At 47.1% G+C, this 25,030-nt stretch overlaps 1 protein-coding gene across 3 annotated transcripts in view; it reads right to left on the bottom strand.

The window, feature by feature from the left end:
* The window catches only part of Gfrl (Glial cell line-derived neurotrophic family receptor-like), a 440,074-nt gene that overhangs the window by 281,653 nt on the left and 133,391 nt on the right, over positions 1 to 25,030 (bottom strand). For all 3 annotated transcript variants that reach the window (XM_076374200.1, XM_076374198.1, XM_076374199.1), the window contains exon 2: positions 2,827 to 2,949. In XM_076374200.1, coding sequence (XP_076230315.1) covers positions 2,827 to 2,949 — 123 coding nt within the window. The remainder of the gene's footprint in view (positions 1 to 2,826; positions 2,950 to 25,030) is intronic.

The following is a 25,030-nucleotide window of genomic DNA, read 5'->3' as shown; positions in this document are numbered from 1 at the left end:
TCATTTACAAATATACCGCGCCTATCGGACCGAATTACCGTGGAAGCGCTCGTAATATCGATCAAAACTAAAATTATTGAGCAACTTCAATAATAGATCCTCGTAAATTTCTCAAACTACCACAGACGTTCATTACCGTATGCAAGCGAAACTATTAATCTCTAATACAACTTCGGAAACACGACACTCTTATGATATCAATAATTTCAAGATAAGAAACCTGCAGCATTAATAAATCCCAGGACAGCTTCATGTTTTCGGGAATCATTTAATTCCCCCGCCAGATTGTACATACATCAATTCTCGCGAACATTTCCGTTAGTGGAACGACAGCATAAATCGCCGGGTAAAAGTCACGAGTGTCGAAATCGCATGAAGAAATATACGGGACTATATTTTGATTAGCCGCGTTAGCAGCGGAACGAGATGACCGGCGATAATTCAGTCGTCGTCGACGAAAGGTCTCCCTGTTCACGGGCGGCGATATTAAGCCGGGCAGCTTCGTTTGCCCGGCAAATTAAATGCGGATTAATCCCATTTACCTGAGACACGTTAAGCCGCGTTTTAACGGTCTTCCCCGCGGATTCCACTTTCTCCGGAGACGCGACCGGCCGAATCCGGCGGTCCGGGCGTCCTTTTGTTCGGCTTAATTCGTCGCGTCGCGGGATTTTCATTCGATTTAATTGAAGCTTAATTCGCCGTGGCGAGCGCCGCGCCGGCTAAACACGATTATTTAAGTTATAACCGCCGCGCCGGGAGTGGCCGGGAAAAAAATCCGGTGTCGCATAAAGGGGCGCTTGATTGGGATGGGCGATATAAAATTCAGAAAGTTTGAAATTCAATCCCTGCCGAGGCCGGATCTAATTACACGTCGCGGTGATACGCGCGCCGTACAATTTCTCTTGCGCGCCGCGCGACGGGCGTACTGCACGCGGTAAGGTACACGGAATATTAGTATCGGATTACTTAAAACTCGGTCGAGATCTCCGGCGGGGGGATTACATTGATTCTCGATGCCGGTATCGGTTCTCGATACGCGACGCCGAGGAACACGCCGGCAACAGGACCGTTCCTTTCCGTTCTTCGAGCACAATAATGCCGGAACGTGTGAATTAATGGAGCGGATCTATCGTGCGGATTGATGCCTGTTGAGTTTGGAATGGTTTGTGCAAATACATAGAATAGACTGACTATATTGAATGGACTGTGAAGTATTCTGTGTTCATTGAAATTCATTGACTGAACTGAGTTAAATTTTGGATGGCAGGATTCTACTGAAACTATAGTGCAATCGTGAAGATTTGAAGCTGAAACGTTAATTTTTAAGCTACGACGTTATTCATTCGGACACACTTGATTAGAATCTATTCATTAAGAAAATTTCGCATCGCTACTTGAAAGAATCGATATCAAAACATCACCCTGTCTGACCAGTGAAAGATGAATCTCCTACGGCAACAGCGTGCGTTTCTCTACGATTTAAATATTCCTACACAGCGCGAGAAAACGAAACAGTCGTTTCTCTCAATTACTCGCAAATCGGTTTACTAAACAGTCGATCGATCAACCAGCAACAAGGAACAACAAGCGTTCGCAAGTCCATATAACGCGGTCGGAGAGCTGACAACGCGAGAGATACAGGGAAGCGACAGGTTTATCGGCGACTCGTCGCCGAATTATTCACAATCTGCGTCACGGCCGTCGTACAGCGCGATTTCCATCGTCACGCGGTTGCAGCGGCCGTGAGGGGGGAAGGGGGGAGAGAAAAAAGGAACGTAAAAAGTTGAAAGAGGGCGAGAAACGTGTCTGGCCGAGAAGGAGGCGAGGAAGAAGTGCGAAAAGAACGAGGTCGTCGACCGTGTCTCTGGTCGGCCCCGTTTCTCTCCGCTTCTAGTTACGTGTAGGGTAAGGGAACGCGGCCGTCCGCTCGACGTCGCTTCGACTCCGCGAGCCGTTGCCCCGAACCAATCGCGCCCCCGAGAGCAATTATTTAAAACAAGAAAAAGGGCGGACCGGCGCGCCGGGCGAATTTTTTCGCTGAAACCGAGCGCCGGGAAAACTTGTTCCCACTCGAACCCGACCGTGCGATTCTGATCCTCTGCGATTTTCACGGCTCTCGCGCTGGCCGATTCAAATGAACCGACTGGTTTCCGTGCTACCCGACAATTAACGGTTGTGTATTGGCATTGGGTAGCGACGGGTAATTGTGACTTTTTATAGAGATTGAAGTTGTCGGTCTAAAGTAATCTAAACCTTTCGAGAACTTGTTAAACTTTTGGAATTTCTGCGAGTTAATATCATATTGTGTATCGAAGTTTAAACTTTTAGCTATACCGTGACTAGCCATGAAGCTATACCTCTGTATGGCAAAGTTTAATGCGGTCAGCGTGTCTTAAATATAATATCACTACGATCTGAGACTGATCGAATTGCCCACTGTGCGATTCCGTTAGATTAGACTATAATGTGCACAACTATCGATGATAGGAAGGAGTTCTACTAGAGTGGCGTATCGTTCAAAAAGATTATATACACGAAAGCCACTATAATGGCGAAGAGTAATTGAAAAGTTAAGTAATAGGAGAGATTGAAACTACATGTCAATGTCTATTTAATTCGCTATTTAAATAATTCAATTACTGGTTTGCAGATTGTAGTTTTAAATATTAAAGACAGAAGTCACTATTGCAGCGACATTCGATCGTAGAGTTAATTTCGGAATTCGCAGTTTCGAAATCTAGGTATTTCCGAGTTATAAAAATTGAGGATAAAATATCGCTGTACATTCGATAAGGAAGGCAGAAAGGCGAGGATTTTATTACTCACCTAATTCCGGACCGCAGACCCTCGGTATAATTTCTAGAATGGCGCTGCAGGATGGATCCTCGAAGCACAATTGGCGCGCGTATAGGCAGTTCAGTATAGCGACCGGCACTTTGATGTCGGAACCTGAAAGCATTTCATCAGACGTTGGATATAAAAGGAGTACACGACAGTAGAACAATGGCAATAGGTCTATTCTTATATCCATTCGATTATTAAATATTTTCGAAATTTTTCTTAAATTCTTCTTAAACTATCCATTCTAGAAATTTATAGAATATAAACCTCTATAACGACGTTCCTATTAACTCTAATCATCAATTTAGTAATTTAACTTCTTGCGCTGGAAAGACGTGTCACGTAGGTCGAGATGCTATTATAAAATTGCTAATGACTATACAACACTATTAATAGACAACATTAGTGTACATATCCGCGTAAAATAGGTAAAAGCAAAATTGCTCGCACAAGACTTTGCTAGATCCTCGAGTTCATTTCCAGCGTAAAAGATTAAAAATTTCTTCTAAGGCGAGGAACAATATGAAATCAGGCAACGACGAAAATTTCAGCGCGAACGTTTCGTACGTGCGCTAACGAAAGAAAACGTAAGATATCGTTGGAACACGGTCGCTGAAAGAGGGCTCGAGGAAATGAAAGGCAAACGATCAACGGAAGACAGAACCGTTCGCAATTTAGCATCCCCTCGACAAAGCGTTTCTATTATTTATAAACGGCAATAACGCCGGCGGGTTACTCAGTCACGAGAACTCGCGTTCCATTCGAGCCGTAGCCGGGGCAAGAACGGCAACGAGCAATTGATGCGAGCACGGCACGATCGCGAACGGAATACCGGGATTCTCGTTTTTTTTTTCTCTGTTTTTTGTTGCCCTCGATTTTCCCATTGTTCGCTGGAAAAGCAGAAAGCTCGGATGAAGAGAGACGAATGACCGAAATTACACGGCTCCGGACGGTATCTAATTGGTTCGGTCGAAATTAATCGAAGATTGCTGTGCAATCAAATTTCGTTCGAGGCAACGACACGCGACACGGCGAAGCCATTTCCATTATCGCCAGTTAATAAAACGCTGCGATCAGCGAGCCCGATGCACGCGTGCCCTTACACATGTACACATATGTTTGCACATCTATTTAAACAAGCAATAGAAGAGAAACCTCCGAAGGCCTCTGTCAATACCTACATTTCACGATGCAACGTGTATAGATCGCTATCGGTGCATTTGCATCGATGCAACTTATATTTAATGCAGAAATTTCAATTATCCATTTTTCATCTTCCTCAATGACCCTAGAACCTATTGTTAACCCTTAGCACTTCAGGTTCTTTTGTAATCAGCAACTGCAACTAATTTCTAGTGTTTCTAGCGAAAACTAGAAATGCTATAACATTTCTTTTATTTTCCTTCTTAGCACATTTGGATGTGCGGAAAATCGAATAATTGTAGGGTAGTTTCTTTAAGATTGATTAAAATATTTAACACGTTGAATACCATGGAGATCACCGGTGACCCCCAAGCACATCGAGTTACTATAATTCACTCAATTAAACGATGATTATTCGCGAACATTTCTATATTACAAATAATGCTACCCATTGCAGTGACATTCGGTTTGATGAACGTGCAATGATAATAATCCAATTCAGTCAAATGATTTGATATTGTATTTTTTCCATTCTGTGTATTTTGCTCCATGAAATCGTGCGGCGTTCAACGTGTTAATATTATAACTGCAATATTGGAGCCTACAGAGTTCAAAGGGGTTAAGACTACTATCGGAGTTGAAAGAGATATTTCGAAGCGCATCCATATCAAATGATAAGCTGAAAAAAATTAACGTGGCAAGTTGAAATAATCCGGGTTCCATATATCTTACTGACGATCTATGAACAACACGTATCTAAGATACGCATACGAGCCTCAGCAAAGAGCGATCGCAATTTACCAGGGAATTTTTCCTTGCGACCACACGCTCGAGCACGAAATTATTCATTTACCACTTACGTAGATCGCGGCGAGTCGGTAAAAAGTTCGCGGAATTTGAAAGCGGCGACTGTGGCTCGTGAGGAATGATGCAGCAGCACTGCAGCAAAGAGACGAAAAAACGGGATGAAAGATGGAGAACGGGACGAGGAGGAGTCAGGAAGACTGCACGGGACTCTCATGGATTTTTACGAGCCACTCGCGAAACGGAAGTCGATAAAAGAACAGCACCTACGGTGTAATTAATTACGAGGCGTTCGCCGCTGCTGGAAACACCCATAAAAAAGCTCGCCCTGCCGCGTCCACGTAGTGAAATCGAGCTAGTGACAGTAGCTCTGCACTCTCTGCCCGCCAGCCTCGAAAGATGGACGGGTTTTTCGACTCGTAAATCGAATTCGAGCCTTTCAACGGGGACCGCACTTTAGAGCTGACCGCGGAAGGTCCGCCGCTTCCTACGATTCCTGCGGTCACATTTTTCATTCCGATCTGATTCCGATATTTCGCTTTTTGTAGCCGGAGATTAAGCGGCGGGATCACGTGGAGAGTCTGATCGCGAAGTTTGAAAAATTTATCTCATCGTCGGACGTAATGGGTTCATCTATTCAACCCGTAATTGACGCTTTCGATATCTGTTCCATGATTAACAGTACTTCGTGGAATTGATATTAGAAGTTACCGATCATCGCTAGTTTCTGCTGAATCCCCTGTTTTCTTAACCAATCGATTTATATCTACACGACGAAGTATTCTAATAAAATTTCATTATATAAAGAATCGATGGGTCACCGGTGACCCCCAACCAAATCGAACTACTATAATCCACTTAATTAAACGATTATTCAAAAACTGCTCCATATTAGAAATGCAACCTAAGGCGATGACTTAACAAAATAACCTCGCAACAATGATAACGCAATTTAAACACTTTGATATTATAATTTTCCTGTTAAACGTAAAACGTATAGTAATAAATTAGTAACCAGTGCGTTAGAATAAATAATAAAAACTCTTTCCTTAATACATGCACAACTCCAAAGATTCGTTCCAACCAAACCTTGAACACTCCGCGTATTAAATTCGGCTTAAACAGTTTCTAGGTTATGCGAATGAAATCGATATATCCTCGACGCGGAGCGACACTCCGAGCAGCGACTTATATCAAAATAAATATCTCGAATACAGTTGGCGCGATCCATCACGGTGTCGCGCAGCTCTCAAGATTCAAAATGGCCGCCGGAGGCAGGGTTGTTTGTCAGCCGGGCCGTTTTTCTTATTCCGTTTCTAAGTGAACGTTACAAGTGTGTGCACCCGGAGCAGCGAACGAGGACAAACGAACGCGACGATTCAGTTCTTTCTATTGTTCGTACTCGCGGGACGAACGGCCGGCGCGAGACGGGAAAGGGGGTTAACGCCGTGGAACGTCGAAGGAAAGTTTCCAACCGCGGAATATTTCACGCGTGCGGGGAAATATAAATGTTCAACAACGCGTGCCAACGTCGGTCAGGAACTTCAGGCCGCGTTCCGCGACGGAGCCGCCGCATTTCCACGGTAAATATGAATTTGTTTCGTCTCACTTACGCACAACGTTCTGCACCGGGATCACGCTCCGCAACCGCCGCGGGAAACAGCGTCGTCTTCGCGCCAATTAAATTCGCAGCGCAGGTGGCGCTGCGCACGCCGCGGTTCGATTTATGCGCGACACCGTCGATAAATTACCGGACACTCGGTAAGTGTTCCCAAGCGACGCGGATAATAAATATTTATTATCGCCGATTATTTCCAATCGGATTATCTATTTTTTCCGCATGTTCCGGTAATTTTAATGAATATTAACGACCCGTGGGTTTCGTTGCAAGCGAGTATGATAATAATCTTCCCGAAGTTGTTGAGGTTAGGTGTAATTATTCATCCGCGGTGAATTAATAAGAGTATATTATTTGATAGACGCGTTTAGATTATATTCTTGTTGTAAATAATCGGAGGTATAAATTAACTTGGTATACAACCGTTGGAAGGAATGTAGATACTGAATATCGTGCAAGCGGGTTGTTACGGTAGAATTGTAACATATATTTTTGAATTATTTATTCTCGCGGAGTTGATATTCTTTTTCTTGGGTTCTCCGTAAATTCCTTAAGGCTCCCGTGGAAAAGAACGCGGAGTACAATCTTGCGGCACTGTCCCTCGGAAGTATATATCTTGTTTTCTTGACGGGGTCTTGACAAGCAGTGAATTAAAGGCGAAAATTAAAAGAACGAAGTGTTAATTCCGTTCTGAGAGACCATTCCCGAGGGAGCAGTAGTTCATTGTAGTTCCGTTCCGCGGGTTTCGAGTGCCCGCCGCCCCGCCCCCGCCTGCCCCGCGTTACACCGACACGAAAGAATTCCTTTTTTCGACGAATTGAATTTGCCTTTCAATCCCCGTCCCCGCTAACGAGACTATTCTGCCGAATTATGCCGCGCAATTACTTCGCAATTGTTTTCCGTAAGAAAAGTCGCTACATTTATTCCGGGAAAGGCCGCGGAACACTCGGGGGCCGGCCGGGCGCGAGGCAACCGCGGCGGACTTGAAAACTGTCTGCTGTTCCTTTCTATTAAAACAAAGTGGAGGGTAACACAGGGAAATCTTATTAGCCGGCCGTGTAGTTTCACAATTCCAGGTTACATTTAATTGTTGGCTCTTTGTCCCGGATACGTGTATCCGTAAAAACGCAATTTTCGTTTCGCCTCATTCTTCGTTTCCGCCGTCGTCAATTCGACCTTTCCGGGATTTCTCTTTAACGTTTTCGTATATCATTAAGCTCGTCGCTTTAGTCCGATGAAATAATAATGTACCTTTCATTCTTCCCCCGCAATCTTATCGGACTCCTTTCATCCACTGTTCCCTTACCGATAATTCAATGCTCCGTGGCCGGACTATAACGTTAACGTAAATCACAATAACGTTTTCCTCTTTATACACTCGGCTCCCTCTTAAACAGCTGATTCCCGGGTTATATTTTCCGCGTTATTCCCCGTGCAATTTTCAATACCTTTCCATTCGGCCATGGGGAAAGTCACCGAAGTGAAATTACGACCCAGCGAAAATTAGAAGTTCCACGGATCAAAAACTCGTCAGGCTAGGGAAAAGGACAGGGTGCGCCGAGGAGGTAAGAAAGGGAAAGGGTGGTCGGCGTAGATGGAAAGGGGAGTGTTGTGAGCGCGGAATAATATTTCCATTTCGCTTTATTACTCCTGAACCCGGCGGGTCCTCCACCTCCGCCGACATAATTATTCTTCGCAGCCGCGTTCCTTTTGTGCGAGGGACGTTACCCGTGGGTTTATAATCGGACGTTGTTTTAAACGGTGGACGAAGCGAAGCGCCAGCTTTCGAGACAGGTTCACGCCTAACGAAGACGCGGGAAAAATAAACGCGGGGCTACGGATGGCTCGGCGTCGATGACTGCAAAGCGTGACCAACAGTTACACGACCGTGTTACTCTCCATGGCACAGCGTTTACTCGTGACCCACATCCTACGATCGACGGAGTTCACGGCACGGTTCTATCGGAGTAGCGCAGTCCATTATTCTTCCGACGAGTTAGATTTTGCATTTCACAGCTTTCGCCGTAGGAGTTGTTATAGGACTATCGTAAAATCTTGTAATGTTTCGCGAGCATTAGCGTAAAAGTTTATGGGCTCGTGATTTTGATGTTTGAATGAAAGACCGCTTATGCAAGACGATCGCGAGATAATGTTGTATAATGAGCATCGAGATGTAACGCGGAGGAATCTGAGACTTCGACTTCTCTTAGCATCCTATCGCAGGCTCGTCACGGTATATCTGCATGCAGACCTTCCCAAGGAAAGTAGATCGCCTTACAACTCAATTAAATGCTTCAATAAACGAATAGCACCGCCCGAGCAGAAGTACTCGCGTAACCTCGTAATAACCTCCGCGCAACGCCTCTACGCGGCAGTAACGAGCGTATTTGTATCGAGAACGGAATTTCTTATTCCCCGGAGCGTATCGTCGGTTTATAGTCGCGCGATAAAGCATTACAGAGAGAATCGGCGGGAGAGAGACAGGCGCTGCGTATAGCGGCCAGCATACTGCCGCGTTCCATATTGAACTAGCCCGGGAACTGTACCAGGCGTAGATACGCCGCACGTAATACGTAATCGCGAGTTACGCCGTTACATTAATTTCACGACTTACGCGGCCGTCCATGAAATTCCGATTAATCATGATTTACTCGCGCCGATGCGGCCCGGTAATGCAAGACTGACCGTGAGAGCATAACGCGGTCCGGCCCGCGACGGGAAAAATCTGTAGACAATGGATGGCGTTATTTGCCACCCTGGAACTATACGTCGCTCGTCCGAACGTACGGTCAGAATTGGCATCGGCCCGTTATATTCCGCGGCTGTAACGCGATATCGTTGTGCCCCGACTATTATCACCAATCCCCTAATAGAGTCCACCGAGTAATTCCGCTCGCAGTCCATTAATTGCAACGGCCTGGCCAGTTTCACGCGATAAATTTGATGGATCCCGTCACCGGCATACCGAACCCGATCCACCCACCTACGCGAATCCCGCGAGCTGGCCGTTGATCTACAAACTAAAACTGCGCAAGGCCAAGGGCATTCGCCGGCTTCACCTAATCCTCTCTACGAAGGTTCTTCATACCTCGAGGAGTCGGAATACATCGAAGTCTAGGCGTTATTGTTACTACAACCAATTAAAGAGCATCGCGAACAGAAGCCGCATCTGAAATTCTCGAAATTCGAGTCCGAAGCTTTGTAAGTTTCCGGAACTCTCGAGGCCCTCGAAACTCCGGAAGCTCTCGGAACTCTCGAAACCCGAAACTCTCGAAACTGGAAGTACCGATTTCATCTGCGTTTCATTCTTCATTCCTCCGCCGTCTACCTTTTTTCATTCGAGTTTCGAATCACGGAAAAGTGCAACGTTTCGAACTTCGAAGGTACGATGGATTCTTCGAGAAATTCCAAGGTTCCGGCTAACCCGTGACTTCTAATTTGTACCTATATACTCAGTCAACTCGTGAGAGACGTATTTCACATGCACACGCACTCGATACCTGCCCTCGTGGAATCGTTTCCCGTTTCCTCAAAGGCGATCGCCGCGTCCCGGCAAATAGGGGAATCGACGGTGTACTCGGGACGTTTTGAATCAAGTAAAACCGGTGGGAAAAGGATACGGCACCGCAATGATCGCGGGAATCTACCGTGAAACGAGTCGAGGACGGGAAACAAAGCGACGGGGAATAACGTCGGTCGACGCGGTGCCCGAGCAAACACACTCGGAATCGATATGGGACCCCGAGTGCGCGTCGCGAAACCATCTCATGGCCAGGTCGAGGGTTTTATTTCCGCGAGCTGTGCCGACGAAGGGACAGAAAGAGAGAGAGAGAGAGGGCGTAGCACTAGGTACACACACGAACGATAAAGCATCGCCGCGGATACAGCGCTAATCCAGTTCGCCCGGCGTATTGACGAACCCACTCGGACAGTAATGCGTTACGAGTGCGGTAATGCCAGATAGGCTGGCGCGTAATGTGTAATCGCGGGACGCATTATGATTCACGATCGCACGCGACCACGATAAAGTCCAGGTGCGCTGTATACACGGACGGGCGGTCGGACGGCCGTGTACACGCCGGCCGCGTACCAATTGGCCCCGACTGTGTGCTTCCAGGCTCGGAAAATCACCGCCTCGCGTTACAGGATCTAATGGTGACCGATTGCGAGAAGATTTTCGCCTGTGAGCGAACGCATTCACGCGCGACATTGATCGTTTGGTACGAGGACATTGAAATGAAGTTCGTTCGATGGGTTTCAAGGGTTTTTTGATTTCTCTGGGTATTATCTGTTGATAATTTCGAGGTTTTCGGGTGAAATTAGCGTCGTAGGATGAAATTTGATGGTTTATTGTCTGGTAGATGGATCTAGGTTAAATCGAGGCGAGAATGAGGGATTAAGCTTTTAATTTGAAATTCCTGAAATAGCGTCGAAGTTCAACGATTCAAAGAGAAAACTTGTTCTTCCGTAAACAGAAAGTTCCGTTGAAAGCGAGAGAATATTACCAGTGGAACATTAACAGAAACAATTGAATAGATTCAATCGAGGAAACCAGGCGCGCAAACCATTCCGTTGAAAAGTGTTGACCGATCGTATTCTTTCGACGCCCCGATCGGAATAACGGGGAAGTTCCGGTCGACCCGGAACTTTTCTTTGTCGGTCGAGACGCCGAACAGTCGGGCTCCCTTCTACGGCGAACGACGCGAAATCTTATTTACTCGGACGGCGGGCTCGTCCGTCTCCCCGGAAGAGATCACTGGAAGACGGCCTGCCGGACGTGGGGAGTCTGGTCTTCACCGCGGGAGAACCTTTACGTGTCCCGACCATAGAAGTTGTACAATGGCCTCTGCCAAACAACCGGTCGTAACTCGCGACCAGATAAAAGAGATGTCTCTCTCGTCCCATCGTGCGGCGTCTCCTTTCTACCCGGTCCGTCCTGGTGTCCCAGGCTACTGCCAAAACGTGCCTGGAAACGAATACCCTCGATAGGACGACGCCGATTACTCCGGGACGCTCGATATCCGTTCGCGTTGTTTCGTTCCGGCTCGTTCCGGCGACTCACGCTTCCTGTGATCCCGACGAGCATTCGGCTCTGCGCTTTCAATTCCTGCTATGTTAAGTATGTGTGTGGTAATGTCTAGGTCATTATTTCAAGGGAGTGACGACTAATTATTGTTTAGTAAACTTTAGCGTCGATTTTGAAGAGAACTGGAGATCTAACTGAACGAACATCAATGTTGCTGAGAACAATATAAGAGACTATACAATGAACATCTGTGAACTTTGTATTGTGTAGTCCTTAATCAACTGTCATCATTAACGTTACATATAAAGCCAAAGCTCTAGTCTTATTCCAACATCTTCGCTTCTAGAACATCATTCTCCCAATTCCAACTTATCCTAGCGAAATACGCTACATAACTCCAGATCTCCCGGAAACAATCCAATGACTGCACGCTTGGACCAGTCGAAGGACAAAAGAGTCCCGATTCTTAAGAACAGTTCCCCCAAATCCAGTTCCTAATAGCTAGAATCGAGTAGCCCACAGCGTCTCGAGGCCCATCGAGTGAAAAACCGAAACCTTCTCTCAAACTCCGACCCGCAACCGGACGCGGCGCGACTCGTCCCGAATTTCCACGCGGAAAACATTTGTCCCCGACAAAGGACCGCGGCGCGCCCGAAGGTCTCCGCTTTGCGAATTCTTGCGCGCGAACGTGTAGCTCCGGGACAAAGGGGCCGGAAATTCGATTTGATCCACAAAGTTCCCGGACGTCGTAGTTTAAAATTTCATCCCGGAGCAGGGGGGATGGGGCGTGCGGCCGTCCCGTGGCCCGGGGCCATCGCGCGGTGCGGTCTGCGACCGCGTTTCCTTGCGGGCCGACGGCTGGAAGTCGCGGAACGAGACCGAGACAGCCGGGGAATCGTAATAAATTTCGAAGGACTTTTATTGCCGGAGTCCCGGGCATGGGCGCGCCTTAAAGTCCCGGATTCGGACGCTTTATCGGCAGTTGGCGAAGTTTCACGGGCACCGAGTTTTACATCGTCGCGCAATAAACGGCCGCTGGAGCGCAGATAAGACAAAGCGGCGCGGCCCGACCGCGAAACTGGATGAAAGGCGGATCGGCCGGGTCGTTGGTTCGACGGGAGAACGTCGGCGAAAAAGCGCAGGACCGTTCTCTTTCTCCCGGGTGAAATTCCGGCGATCGTGAAACTTTACAGAGGCCGGCGGAGCGTTTCCCTCCCGTGGCTCCGTAAACATCCGCCTTTTTAATTCGGTAGCTAAGAGTAACGCTTCGGCCGCGAAACGGCGCGCGCGCCCCCGGAAAACGTTCGAACCGGGGGCCGCGGTGAACGCGTCTGCGAGGCAGATAAATTTCCCGACGGTGCTTGAAAGCGGTCCCGCGCATCCAAAGAGATTTCGAAAATTCTATTCGCGACGCGAGCACAATTAGGCGCGCCGCAACTGCGGATGTTCCCGCGAAACCCGGGACTTTTATCGCGCTTCCTTCGCGTGCTCCCGGTGGCGCGCCAGGCTTTACGCTCGTACATATGTCACGGCTGGAGTGCATAATGCAGACATTGTGCGCTGTTCCCTGGTTATTGCATGGAACGCGTAACGCTCCCCCAGCGAAGTGTAAAGTGTGCGACTTTTTTATTGCGCGACCGACCCCGGCTCGTTGCTCGGTTGCTTCGACGTCCCGTGAAACTGCTTCCGGAGACGCGCGGCAGTTCGCGTTATCCTTGATGCTCGGGTAATTTCTGGTTGAATTATTTAAGGAGCAATTGGACGGGTTCCGAGACTGCTTTACGTTCAAGGGCCGCGTCCCTCCGCGGCGCGTGAATTGTTGAAACCGTTTTACGACCGACTTCTGCGAGCATCACCCAATCGCTGAAGACTTCGCTTCTGGGGAAGTTTTCTGCCGGGGAACTTGTGCGACGTCTTTCATTATTGGCTGAAGAGGTAACCTCCATTTTATTTTTGGAGAAGGTATTGCGTTTGGTGGTTAAAGATGGAGCAGTTGATTAGAACTTCAGACGAGATTATGGGGTCGGTGAAGGTGCGAAGTAATGTCGTTAACTGTGGATTGGATTTAGACAGATTCCAAGTTGGGAATTAGAGAGGCTGATCTCTAAGTATAACCTGAGATCAATTTATGTTAGTTATTAATACACTCTATCGAATCAAATCCGAAAGTTAGCTATCGACATTCCCAATTTCTGTCGCATGGAACACCAAAGCCCCTTTCCGAAATTACAAAGAAACACGGAACAAGCATTCGAAGAAACGAGATTCTTATCAATTTACACCTCGAAGGGCCATAGAAGCATCCGCCCTAGCATTCCCCGGATCTCCTTGAATCCAGGAACCGTATACAACGGCAATAGCTTCTTTCTCGAAAGCGTCGCCTCGGAAGAATACGGTCCGCAGTACAAATTCGAGTCGACTCGAAAAGCTGTAGTCTCAAAATTCTCCTCCGTTTCCTTCCACAAGCGAGTCATTGGATCCGCGTTGCTGCGGAAACAGGGCGAAAAAAGGGAGAAAGGGGAGACGCGGAGGTGGATAGCAGAGGCGCGAAGAAAGGGATGAAGAGAAAGAGGTTTCAGTCATCAACAGGAATCCCCGTCGACGTGTTTTGCATGCCCCGTCCCGGCATTCAGGCAGGAGGCGTCGACTCCTTTCAATCGCGAATGGAACGGGGGGATCCTCGGATTCTAAAAGTGTTTCCGTCGGAATCGCGAGCGCCGGACAAAGGCGCGCGGAGACAGACCGTGGAATGGATATTCTTTGCATTATGTAGACGCTACGAGTGTCCGACAACCGGTGATTAATGAACTGTGAGCGCTACCTTAATGGCACTCCCCTCGATACCGAACGGATCGGATGAGAAAGGATTACCCATTGAATAGACAATCAACGGGAATCGCCTGCGATTTGTTCTCGATACTTTCTCTCGCGGATTTTAAATTCGTCGTATCCTTTCTATGCTTCCGGTCCACTTTGCTCTTGATGTATCCGCGCTATACGCCCGTCTAGCGATTTATTTGATATACTTCCAGTGATTTTATACTCTACGCTTCTTACACGACGGCTGAATTTACATACAGTCTCCGGGAAGTCACAATTTTTCCAAATATATTCCGCAGAGCGACACACTCGCCGCTAAAAGAATACAAATAGCATCTTGTATTCCAGGGAAACGCGCATGTTCCCCGGAAACATGGACGGATTAAGGCTTCCGGTATAGCAGCGTGCGTCGAAATCAGCATGCGAGGATCTCGGGCTCGGCGTTATTATTCCCGTGAATTACATTGATTTACGGGCGTTATTCGTCATCGTCCGCCGCCGCTAACAAAGTCCAGTGTTTTACAATAGGCTAAATGACGCGCTTCATCCCGGCCGTGTCCAACACCGGTGCACCGATGTCGAACGAGCCGCCCCGGATCGCTTCATTTGCCGTGAATTATTTTCGCGCATAATTTCATTTCGAAAGGTGCACCGTCCGCTCGCGTTGGTCGCGTTTCGCGATACCATGGTTCGCGTCGTAAAAAATTATTATCCTCGTCGCTTTTACCCGCGTATCTTGCACGCTGCAACTTTTATCTAGTACCCGGTGGACAAGCCCCCGCAGAGGTGCGCGGAAACTTGAAAATATTGGGTCGGATATTTTCCTCGGTTTTTGAGGCGGGTTCCCGAATTTTTTGAGATTACAAAGAACAGAATGATAATCAAATTATACTGTTATATTTTCATTCAAGCGAATATTCTGGATAAACAGCGTTTACCTATATTGATATGAAACAGTCTTCTTCCCTAATTTGTACGTAATTTCTCGTTAAGTTAATCTTACAAAACATCTATGCCTCCTAATAAAGTATTCAGTGATTTCATTGAGAAACTTACGGAGTACAGAGAGTCATTCAGATTTAACGATACTCTTCGCGAATAACGAAGAAAGTTAAATAAATGCGCAAAATTTGTTTAACCGGCCAAGTCCATCTGTTCGATTCCACATTGTCGTCGACAGTTTTAGGTGCTAGCACATCTGACGCGTCGTCTCCGCTTGCGTAGAAACGTGAACTCGACCGAATTATCGTTGATCGAACGGCGCTATTCGGCTATCGTCCAAGAACCGGTGAAGCCGGTTAGTCTGGGATTCACGGGACCGAATCGAATAACATCGAATGAAATGTTCGAACCCCGGACCGGGCCGGGACGGTCCGGAAATTCGGGGAATTGATACGCGCGCGCGAGCTGGTCCCGTTCGGCGATCGGTGGGATGAAAAAAAAAATGGGGAAAAAAGGCGGAACTGACACGACGGGCTCGCGCTGCGCCGTTCTTACTCGTCGAAATGACGTTCCATCGGACGAACGGACAGACAGACGGACGGACGGACGGACGGACGGACGGACGGACGGACGGACGAACGGACGGGATCGTGGGCACGGAATAATCGGGCTTAAACGTGAATAACCGATCCTGCCGGCGCGTTCGAATTAATTCGCGATGGAGGGGCGGCCCCGGCAGCGATACGCTTTTATTTTCCGCCGGCGAATAAAATAATATTTTGACGGGCAGTCGCTTGTATGCCGGAATAATTAAATCTACCGGCCCGGCCAGAAATCGTGTCTGCAACTGAAATTAATTTCGACCGACGCGGCGCGGCGCAGCTCGCGCGATTTACACGGCCGAACGTTCTGGCCCCCCTGTCCGAATAATGCCATATTAATTTCTCGGTGGAACCGTGAGCGAGACAGGGGATATTATTTTTTCTACTTATTTCAAACGTGGTGTGCTTTGAAATGCGCACGTACACGGCGATCGTGTGTCTTTTGGAGACTGAATTTTCATCGTGATCGTGACGTTAGGAGTTTGATTGAATATTCAAAGCTTGATGGTTGCCACTAGCGTTTCGAGTGAATCATTCATAGAAAGGAAAACTATTCTGCAGTTCAAGGATTAAGAATACAGCAAAGGAAACGTCTGAAGTCTTGGTGTAAGGAACATCCGTATGAGATCATCAGTTAAATTTACTAAGTTACATTATTTGGAAAATATACGTTAAATATACCGAGCTCAAGTGTTCGAAGAATATCCCGAGCTACAGTTAACAGCTGAGATTATTAAAAAATGAAAGAAAACTATTCTGTAGTTCAAGAATTAAGAATACAGCAAAGGAAACGTCTGAAGTCTTGGTGTAAGGAACATCCGTATGAGATCATCAGTTAAATTTACTAAGTTACATTATTTGCAAAATATACGTTAAATATACCGAGTTCAAGTGTTTGAAGAATATCCCGAGCTACATTCGATAGCTCAGATTATTACAAAAATGATCCACTGATCCTATCACCGAGCACCCCGCAGTAGTACAAGCAAATAATACCGCAGGCCTCGGAAACCCTGCCAATAAACCTCTTCCGTCCTCAAGTTTCCTTTACACTAAGAATTTCAGCCGCAAACAGTTGCGGAGAGGGTATCCAATCAATGTTCCGCATATGTAACTCGGATCGCGGGTTCCTCTAACAAAGAGAGGTTTCGACAGCGGCTGGGACACGTTCGGTGTCGCCGACGCCGCCAGCGACGGCGCCGGGCTCCATCCTTTTATGGTTCTGCGGGGTGAGTGTCGTTTGCGGTCGGATTCCTTTCCGGGGGCGCGCATTTGTTGCTCCCGGCGAAACTTTTCTCGTCTTCCAACTGAAAGCGTTTTCTGATAATCCGATACTCGGGAAACGCAATTTTCTTTCCCCCGCCGTGGCCACGTTTTTCTCCGGCGTCTTCGACCCGAGCGTCCTTTTTCCCGCTCACTCATCGGCGCAATTAAAAATCAGTGTCTGCCATGAAGCGGCAAACGATACGGCTCGTTATTAAAGGATGCCAATAAGGTGACTTATCTCGTTAAAGGGATTTTTGATGCTGATGCTATAGCCGAGAACGCCGACGCCGTTACCGTCCCGGCTATTGCTGAACCCATTGCCGCTATTAGCGCCCGCCGCCGTTTACGATACCGTTACGCCACCATAATCGTTTGCACGCCGCTTCTCGCAGGGTGTTCGGTTAAGTAAACGGTGTCCCCCCGCTGTAATGCACGCGCCGACGTGATTCGTGACAATAGTATAATCAGAAGTAACTGTCGCTGCAGCTGCTGCATTCCTCGGCGATCTCTGCGGAAGTTTGCGCCGTGGAGAATCTGTTATTAGACAGGCTGGTAGGTTGTTCGATTTATTGATCACTCTAAGATAGTGTTACCCTTGGCTGCGGGTTTAATTATTTGCCGGATGCTCGTTGGGGATATAAAGTGATCCGGCAGTGTATGAAGGTTTATTTCGATCCTTTGCACTCGGGAGGTGACTGCTAGTTATCGCTTGATTTGAAATAGCGAAATTGTAAAAAATTGTATGGGACATTAAGCTTCGTGTAATGCATTCTTATGTGAAATTTTGGAATACATTAGTTTCGTTGCTTAACTTACGTATGTTTTCTCACTACTTAGTCTCAAGGAACGTCGACTGTCTCACCGGAAAATGTTGAATGTTTCTAGTGAACATTTTTCGAGTGCAAAGGGTTACTAATTTTTGAATTTATGTAGAATTCTCAATGACAAGATTTAATTCGCTGCTTCATTAAATGTGCTCGCTGTTTAAAAAATATGCAACGCGGGCTCAATTTTGTTCAAATTTTTATACTGCTTTAAGTAAACTCGTAAAGGTTCCTAGTGTGCTTACCATCAAAATTTCTGTTTAGTTCCAGTTTCCATAATTCAGTATAAAAAGAATCTATATCTCCGTTAACATCCCTAGTTAATCATTTATGCGTCACGATTCTTCGTTAAACGGAGATTCAAGCGCACGGTTCGAAACAAGGAAACCTAGTTCTCTCGAAATTGCCCGCGATCATCGTACATTTATATCACGTTACGCGCGTCTGAATCACGTCGTCGCAAAAATAATCCGCAGCCTCGGATCTAGGACAATTTCCCAGATTCGATAGACACCCAGACTCGTCTCCAGCGAGCGATTCGTCCGCCGATTCGAAGTCGTCGGTCGTTCAATGAAATAGGAATCGGTATGCATCCAGGACACTACGTTCCAGGCGGACGGGGAGGGATCCGCTCATAAAAATGCGGCGCACGGATGATCCACTCGAATCGGCGTTATGTTTCACGGAAATTCGACTGCAGGCTCGCTTCAGCGGCGAGAAACCGAGGAATTCCGAATTGCCGGGAGAAAGAACGAGCGCGAAGACGCGAACGAGGATAGAAACGACGCGAAATTGGCCGACGGGGTGGGAAAAATAGAGAAATAAGATGAAGCGAGGGACGTTAGTATCGATACATCAAGGAATTTCGCATTTCTACGGAAGAAGAGCGGCGCGAATGCGCGAACAACTATAAAAATGACAATAAATTGAGCGACGGAAAGAGAAGAATGGCGGAACGAGACGGAGCAATGGGTTCTGGCACAGAGGAATCGAGGAATTCCGTATTACTGGTAGGAAAACAGCGTGAACGCGTGGACAACAATGGAAACGACGCGAAAGTGAGCGATAGAAAGCGAAGATAGAAGAAACGAAATGAAGTAAAGGGACGATAGTACCGCGTGTGTTTTGCGAGCGAATCGATATCACTAAAAGATCGACGAAGTTGAACCGCGTCCCGGGATAACTCTGTCGAACCTCGGAACGAGATTATTTTCTCATTTGCGGCGAAGGGACGAGCGCCCCTAACGATTTTTACGGGGAGTTCCGATGCGGATCGATACTCCGTTATACGGCCCCATCCTCCGTTCCCTGAACATTCCCTGTTTTCGGGAAACGTGCGGCGCACCGGCAGCCGCGCTAACCGAGTTCCCGAACTTTTAAAAGGAAATTTAAGATACGCTGTCCCTCGCCCCCACGAGCCACCGTTCCTCTACGTCTTATTAGAACTTGCGGGCCAGCCCGTTAGAAGAGTCGAGTGCCAATAAATAAGCTGAAAGCGTGATCTCCCTGCTGTGCCCTCCTTTAAATGGATTCCTGGGAACTGTGGACAAACTGGTACCGCTTAAACAATCCCAATTAAGAGCTACTCTTCTTGTTGCTTATGAAGCTTTTGGAAAATTAATAACGCGTCGTTGGAAGAAATTTCAATTAAGTGTATCCGTGTTCTAATAATTGACGGAGAACGTTTATATTTGGCATTCATTTTCTAGCGGCGATAGTAGTAGTTTTTGTAATAGTAATAGTAGTAACAGTGGGAATAGTAATAGTATTTATAGTATTTATAGTAGTAATAGTATTAATAGTATTAATAGTATTAATAGTAGTAATAGTAGTAATAGTAGTAATAGTAGTAATAGTAGTAATAGTAGTAATAGTAGTAATAGTGTTAATAGTATTAATAGTAGTAATGGTATTAATAGTAGTAATAGTATTACTAGTAGTAATAGTGTTAATAGTATTAATAGTATTAATAGTAGTAATGGTATTAATAGTAGTAATAGTACTAATAATCAAAGTAATACTAATAGTGTTCATAACAACAAAAGTCAAATAGTAACAAGAACAGTAACATTCAGAATTTCATTCATCAATAAAGTCTCAAAGCATCTGAAATGTCAGCACGAAAGCGAAACAGAATCAGCGAAAACCCAAAGAATTAAGCTCCAACAGTACAAATTGAATAGAATCGACAAAACTCCAGCGTCAACAGTCCCACGAAATACAACTGCCAACGAGAAAAACCGATTTCGTGGTAAAAGAGGAAGGAATCTCGATTGCCTTTTAGACCGCGGCGGGTTTGAAGTCACTCGCAGGATCCGGTTAAAACGTGCGTGAGTAATCCCGGGTAAAATAGGACGAGGAACGGCGTTTCCGGCGCGAAAATTCGCGCGGACGTCGGGCAGATGCCCATTTTCTCGGTCTCTCGGTTCTTGCCATCCCCGCGTCAGAAGCACGGTGGATACGGTCAGCGGCCGAGCGGGAACGCTTCCCGTCGGGCTGACACGACGGGAAACTTACTCGCCGCTCGCCGGATGTTTACTCGCCGCGAGAGTAAACTGGACGTAAAAGCGACAACGGGCTGCACGTCCAGACGAAATCGGATACGTTTTTCGGGTTTCCGTCTAAAAGCTCGATGGTTTCCCTCCATTTGCCGGCCGCCCCCGCCCAACCCGGGCGACTTTTTCATCCAGTTTATTCGTCGGCCGAAGAAAGGATAGAGTGGCTGGGAAAGCCCGACGCCGCGCCGGATTTCAGCGTGGCTCCTCTTAGTTGGCTGCACGGTTTCCCGGTGGCCCGCACTCCAAGCGACGAAATTGGCGTCCGATAACTCTTCGGATATTCTTCCCGTGACGTTACCCCGATGAAAAATTGAAAACTGATGGGCACGGGAGCGCGGTGGCCTCCGCTCGAGTTAGCTCGCTTCTTCGAGTAGATTGCGGAAATTTATGTGCTTAAAGGATCCTCCTAAGCTACGAGGGGCTGTAAAGTGAGACGGGCTTTTAATAAACTTTAATGGCGTGTGTAGGTACGTTAGAGTGGACAGGAAGATCGTAGTTTCGAGATGATTCCAGTTAATCGTATTCTCAGTGAGACAAGCTTCGAAATTACGAATATCCGGCGCGTTAAAATGAACCGAGCTGGAACGTACGCTTCGTTCCTTCATTTTTTGGTTCGAATAATCAGGAGTACCGTTTTATACGGTCACGCTCAAAGGTAATACATTGTCGTGATATTCAGTGAGTTCGTGAATATTCTTCCGAGAGGAGTCTCTGTCTCCGGATGCCGACTTCCTGATTTCATTTTCACGGCGTTACCTTTACGATTTTAATTTTGAGAACAAGTAGGATTCACTCGACGGAGCCAGGCTGTAAGCCGGCTGCAGCAATACCGCGGGTTACTCGCGCATTCAATAACTCGAACGTTTTGACCGCCTCGGAACCGGAAACCAAGGAAGTCTTATGAATTCAATGTTATGGATACTAAAGGAGAAATGTCGGGGAACTCCGCGGTATTGGATCCGTCCTCTCTCCGATGCTGAATCCAAAAACGTCACACTGACACACTTGTCAGCTCACTTTTGAAATATTTAAACTGCGAACTTCACGAATTGCCTCCGTGAATCTACGTGGTATTATTGAATACATTTCACAAACGTAAATCCCCGGAATAATAAGAACAATTCTCCGATACCAATCTCGTAAACGTAACCGACATAATTTCCTCCGAAACATTTCACGCGGAGCAAACGAACGTTCGATATCTCCGATCCGCTGACAGTTAATTCCCTCGTCCGCGACACAAATGACACAATAAACACAGATCGGTCCCTAAAAAGTGCGAGTCCGTGCGCCGGTCTCTGACACAATGCAGCGTCCCGTGGACCGCGCAACCATGACACGGTTGCAGCGCACGCATTCGGCTGACCTATTTCGCGAGCGGCATCGGATCAACCTCGAAAATTGCGATCCATCAAATCGACTCGGCTCGCAGGAATTTTATCGGGCCTATCCATTCAGGTGTTCGCCTGCTCGGTTTCCTGTGCGGGATACGTTATCGTTGCCGTGGATTAGTCGGGCGTGGCGGTCACGTTATTAGAACACGCGCGTGCGTCCCGTTGATCATATTAATTGTAGTAACAGTTGCGTACGGGTCCGGCCAGAAATACGCCCCAATAATTTCGCGCTTTAATCACGGCGTGTTTGTAACGCGTCGAACGCGGTGGCGTCCTCCCGCATAATTACACGTACCTCGTTTAATTAAATCACCTCGCCGGGAGTCACCGATTGTCGGCCGACGTCCGCGCGCTCGGTCGCGCGGACTCGATCTAATACCTCGGATCAATTAGACGTAATTTGCTGGGTATTCCCGGAATCGCGGCACAACGCAAAGGAGAATTATTCCCCGTGCGGGAAACTTCTTTTTGTTCAAGCGATTTCTGTTGGGATTGCTGTGCATTGTAAAACTAAGTAGAAAATGTAGAATAAAATGTCCTATAATACTACGTCCTCGAAATAATTGTTAAAAATTCACCAAACACCTTATATAGTAGGAATTAATTAATATATGAATGCCTCAATATTAACTTGTCTTTCGAAATCAATTATTCCGAGAACGAAGTCTCCTATAAGGAAGCTTCCTGGAATATTTCCGCTGATTTTTCCACTTCAAGAACACCCAGTATACTGCGCCGCAGTAGAATCGAACTTCCCTCTCGTTATTCAAAAATTACCGGGACAGTGCGATTGCCGGTCTTGCCGTGGCCGTAATTGCGAGCGGCCAGGTCAGAATGTTTCATGTTCGTCGCGACACGGAATTACAGGTGTAACGCGCACCATATTCGCAGCTACGTAACTAGTTTTCCAGCGTTGTTATATAATTTGTCGCAGCTTTTCGGTTCCAGCGTCCTCCCATGGTGTTGTTGTTCGTATCACCGCCACAGTTAACCGCGAAACGGCAAACATTTCAATGGCATTGTATTATCTACACTCGTATATGTCTTCCAGTGTTTGCTTTCGGTTTATAACGATGCGATCCATTCGAAAGCCCGTTGATTACATGTGACACATCAAATCGCAGTTATCGAAGTATATTCGAAACGCGATCGTCGAAATTCCCCCGCACGTTCGACCTATTAACAATAATCTAATAACAATCCGGTCTCCCGGCGAATCTTGTCTCTCACCCCGTTTGGTACTGGAAACCCTTCGGTCTGATCGATGACGACTCGTTCCACTTATAGAAATAATCGCGTCCCAATTGGGAGAAGGAATATCGATTATCCTTCCGTTTAATTTGATCGAAATCTGGGTCACGGCGTTTTTCTCCGTAACCCCGTGCTCTCTCCATCTCTTTGATCCCCACCACGTCCGACCAATTATCGACTGGTACCGTCCGCGATATATTGAATGCAGGGACGGGGCCGATTGCGAGCCAGAAACGAGAAAACATTCGGGAAGATGTTTCGGCGGGCGCGCGGCACGCATCGGCATCGCAAGATTGAATTCGACGAGCTTAACGAGAACCTTGCCAGCGAGTGGCTGGCCCTACGTGGCCCGAATGCCGAGGCTGCTCGTGATTTCCCGTGCCAGTCTACCGGAATAACATCATTCCGACTTCCCCGGCGGATTTCTTTTCTCCGGCGAAAAGGATCGGGGCGAAAGAGATCTGGGAACCCGAGCCTGGCCACTAGCTCATCCAGTCTATCATCTAATGTGCAACTTTTTCGAGCTGCCGACGATACTTGGCCCATTTTACTCTCTCGGCAGCCTCGAACCCGAGAAACACTAACGCGAACGTAGCTAGAATCCGATGGGTAGAATTTAACACTGGAACTACTAAATCCAATTGATCCATTTCTGAATTCTCCCTTCGTAATTATTAAACCCCTTCGAATTAGTAATATATAATCTAAAGCATAAAGCAATCGAAATCTGAATACATGCATTATTACAAGAATTTGAAGTAACACCGTTGTCCTGATTTTCATCTTAAATCGAACTCAATCAACTAACAGTTCAAATTAGATACAGGTTAAATGCAGTTTGCATATATTGAGTAACTTCCAAACTCTGCTGTTAAACGGTTAATTATTTCTTCGTATACAGAGCACAGCGTTCCGGAAAATATTTTTCAATCGAGCGTGAAGATCGATCGCCAAGGAGGCGACGAACAGCAGCGCGAAACGGACGCGCGCGTTGCGTATTCCGCATTCCGTTTGGCGGCTAATTAACGCCCGGGCCCAGGCATTCGCGTGGACAGTCGCCGCCGCCGAGATATCGGAATGCAATATTCATAGCCGTGGCGCATTCGCGCGCGCTCGCGCGCACGTGCGGCCGGCACGGCGCATCGCCGGGATACACGAGACAGATAACTTGGCCCGGTGTCGAAGCTCCGCCAGCTGGCCGGGAATCGATCTCTCGAACTGACGGCAATTTCGGCGGTCCTGACGTCTGTGCGCCGAGATTCGTACGTCGCACCGATTTCCATCAGCCGACGTTTATTTCCTGGAGAACCCGATTCCCTGAGTTGTTTGCGGGCTGATTTGATCGTTATCGTGGAATTCGGTGGTCTAATTTGCTGCTAGAACCTCCATCTCATTGATATAACTTCTATATTGTTACTGGAATACGTGAACATGGGCAGAGATACAGTGAAACTTCGAAAATCGTTCGTTCGTTCGTACCGATCGCGAGCAATACATAAGAAACGGATAGATCTTTCGCAATTATCGATGTAATTAGGGACTTCTAGTACATTGTTCTCACTAAACAGCGTTTAGCCATGTCGACCGTAGTTTCTGCAATTCGTCTGTAAGATGTTTCCGAAGAAATACTTCGCGCGCTAAGATTGCTTTACTATTTCCCAGTCATCAAATACAGAATCTCTCGCCCGTTGATCCCAGCCGTTCTTTCCCACAACACTCAGCAGCCAGAAGGAACTGTTCCATCTTTAATTGAAACGGCAATCGCCCCTTCTAACAATCCATTTAGCCGGGAATGAAGTTCCCCGGCCAGGAAATGGGTCCTTCCTCTCCACGTTTACGTTTCTTTCGTGGCTAAGTAGTCCCCTCGGTTCCGCCGGTCTGCTTGCCAAGTCGCGGCCGATCTTCCACGGAGTTAGCCGGTCACGTTCAGGGGCGAAACTA

This window comes from Nomia melanderi, chromosome 2 (genome assembly GCF_051020985.1).
Source record: "Nomia melanderi isolate GNS246 chromosome 2, iyNomMela1, whole genome shotgun sequence".
NCBI classification, from domain to species: domain Eukaryota; kingdom Metazoa; phylum Arthropoda; class Insecta; order Hymenoptera; family Halictidae; genus Nomia; species Nomia melanderi.
This window is presented reverse-complemented; position numbering and strand designations above follow the sequence as displayed.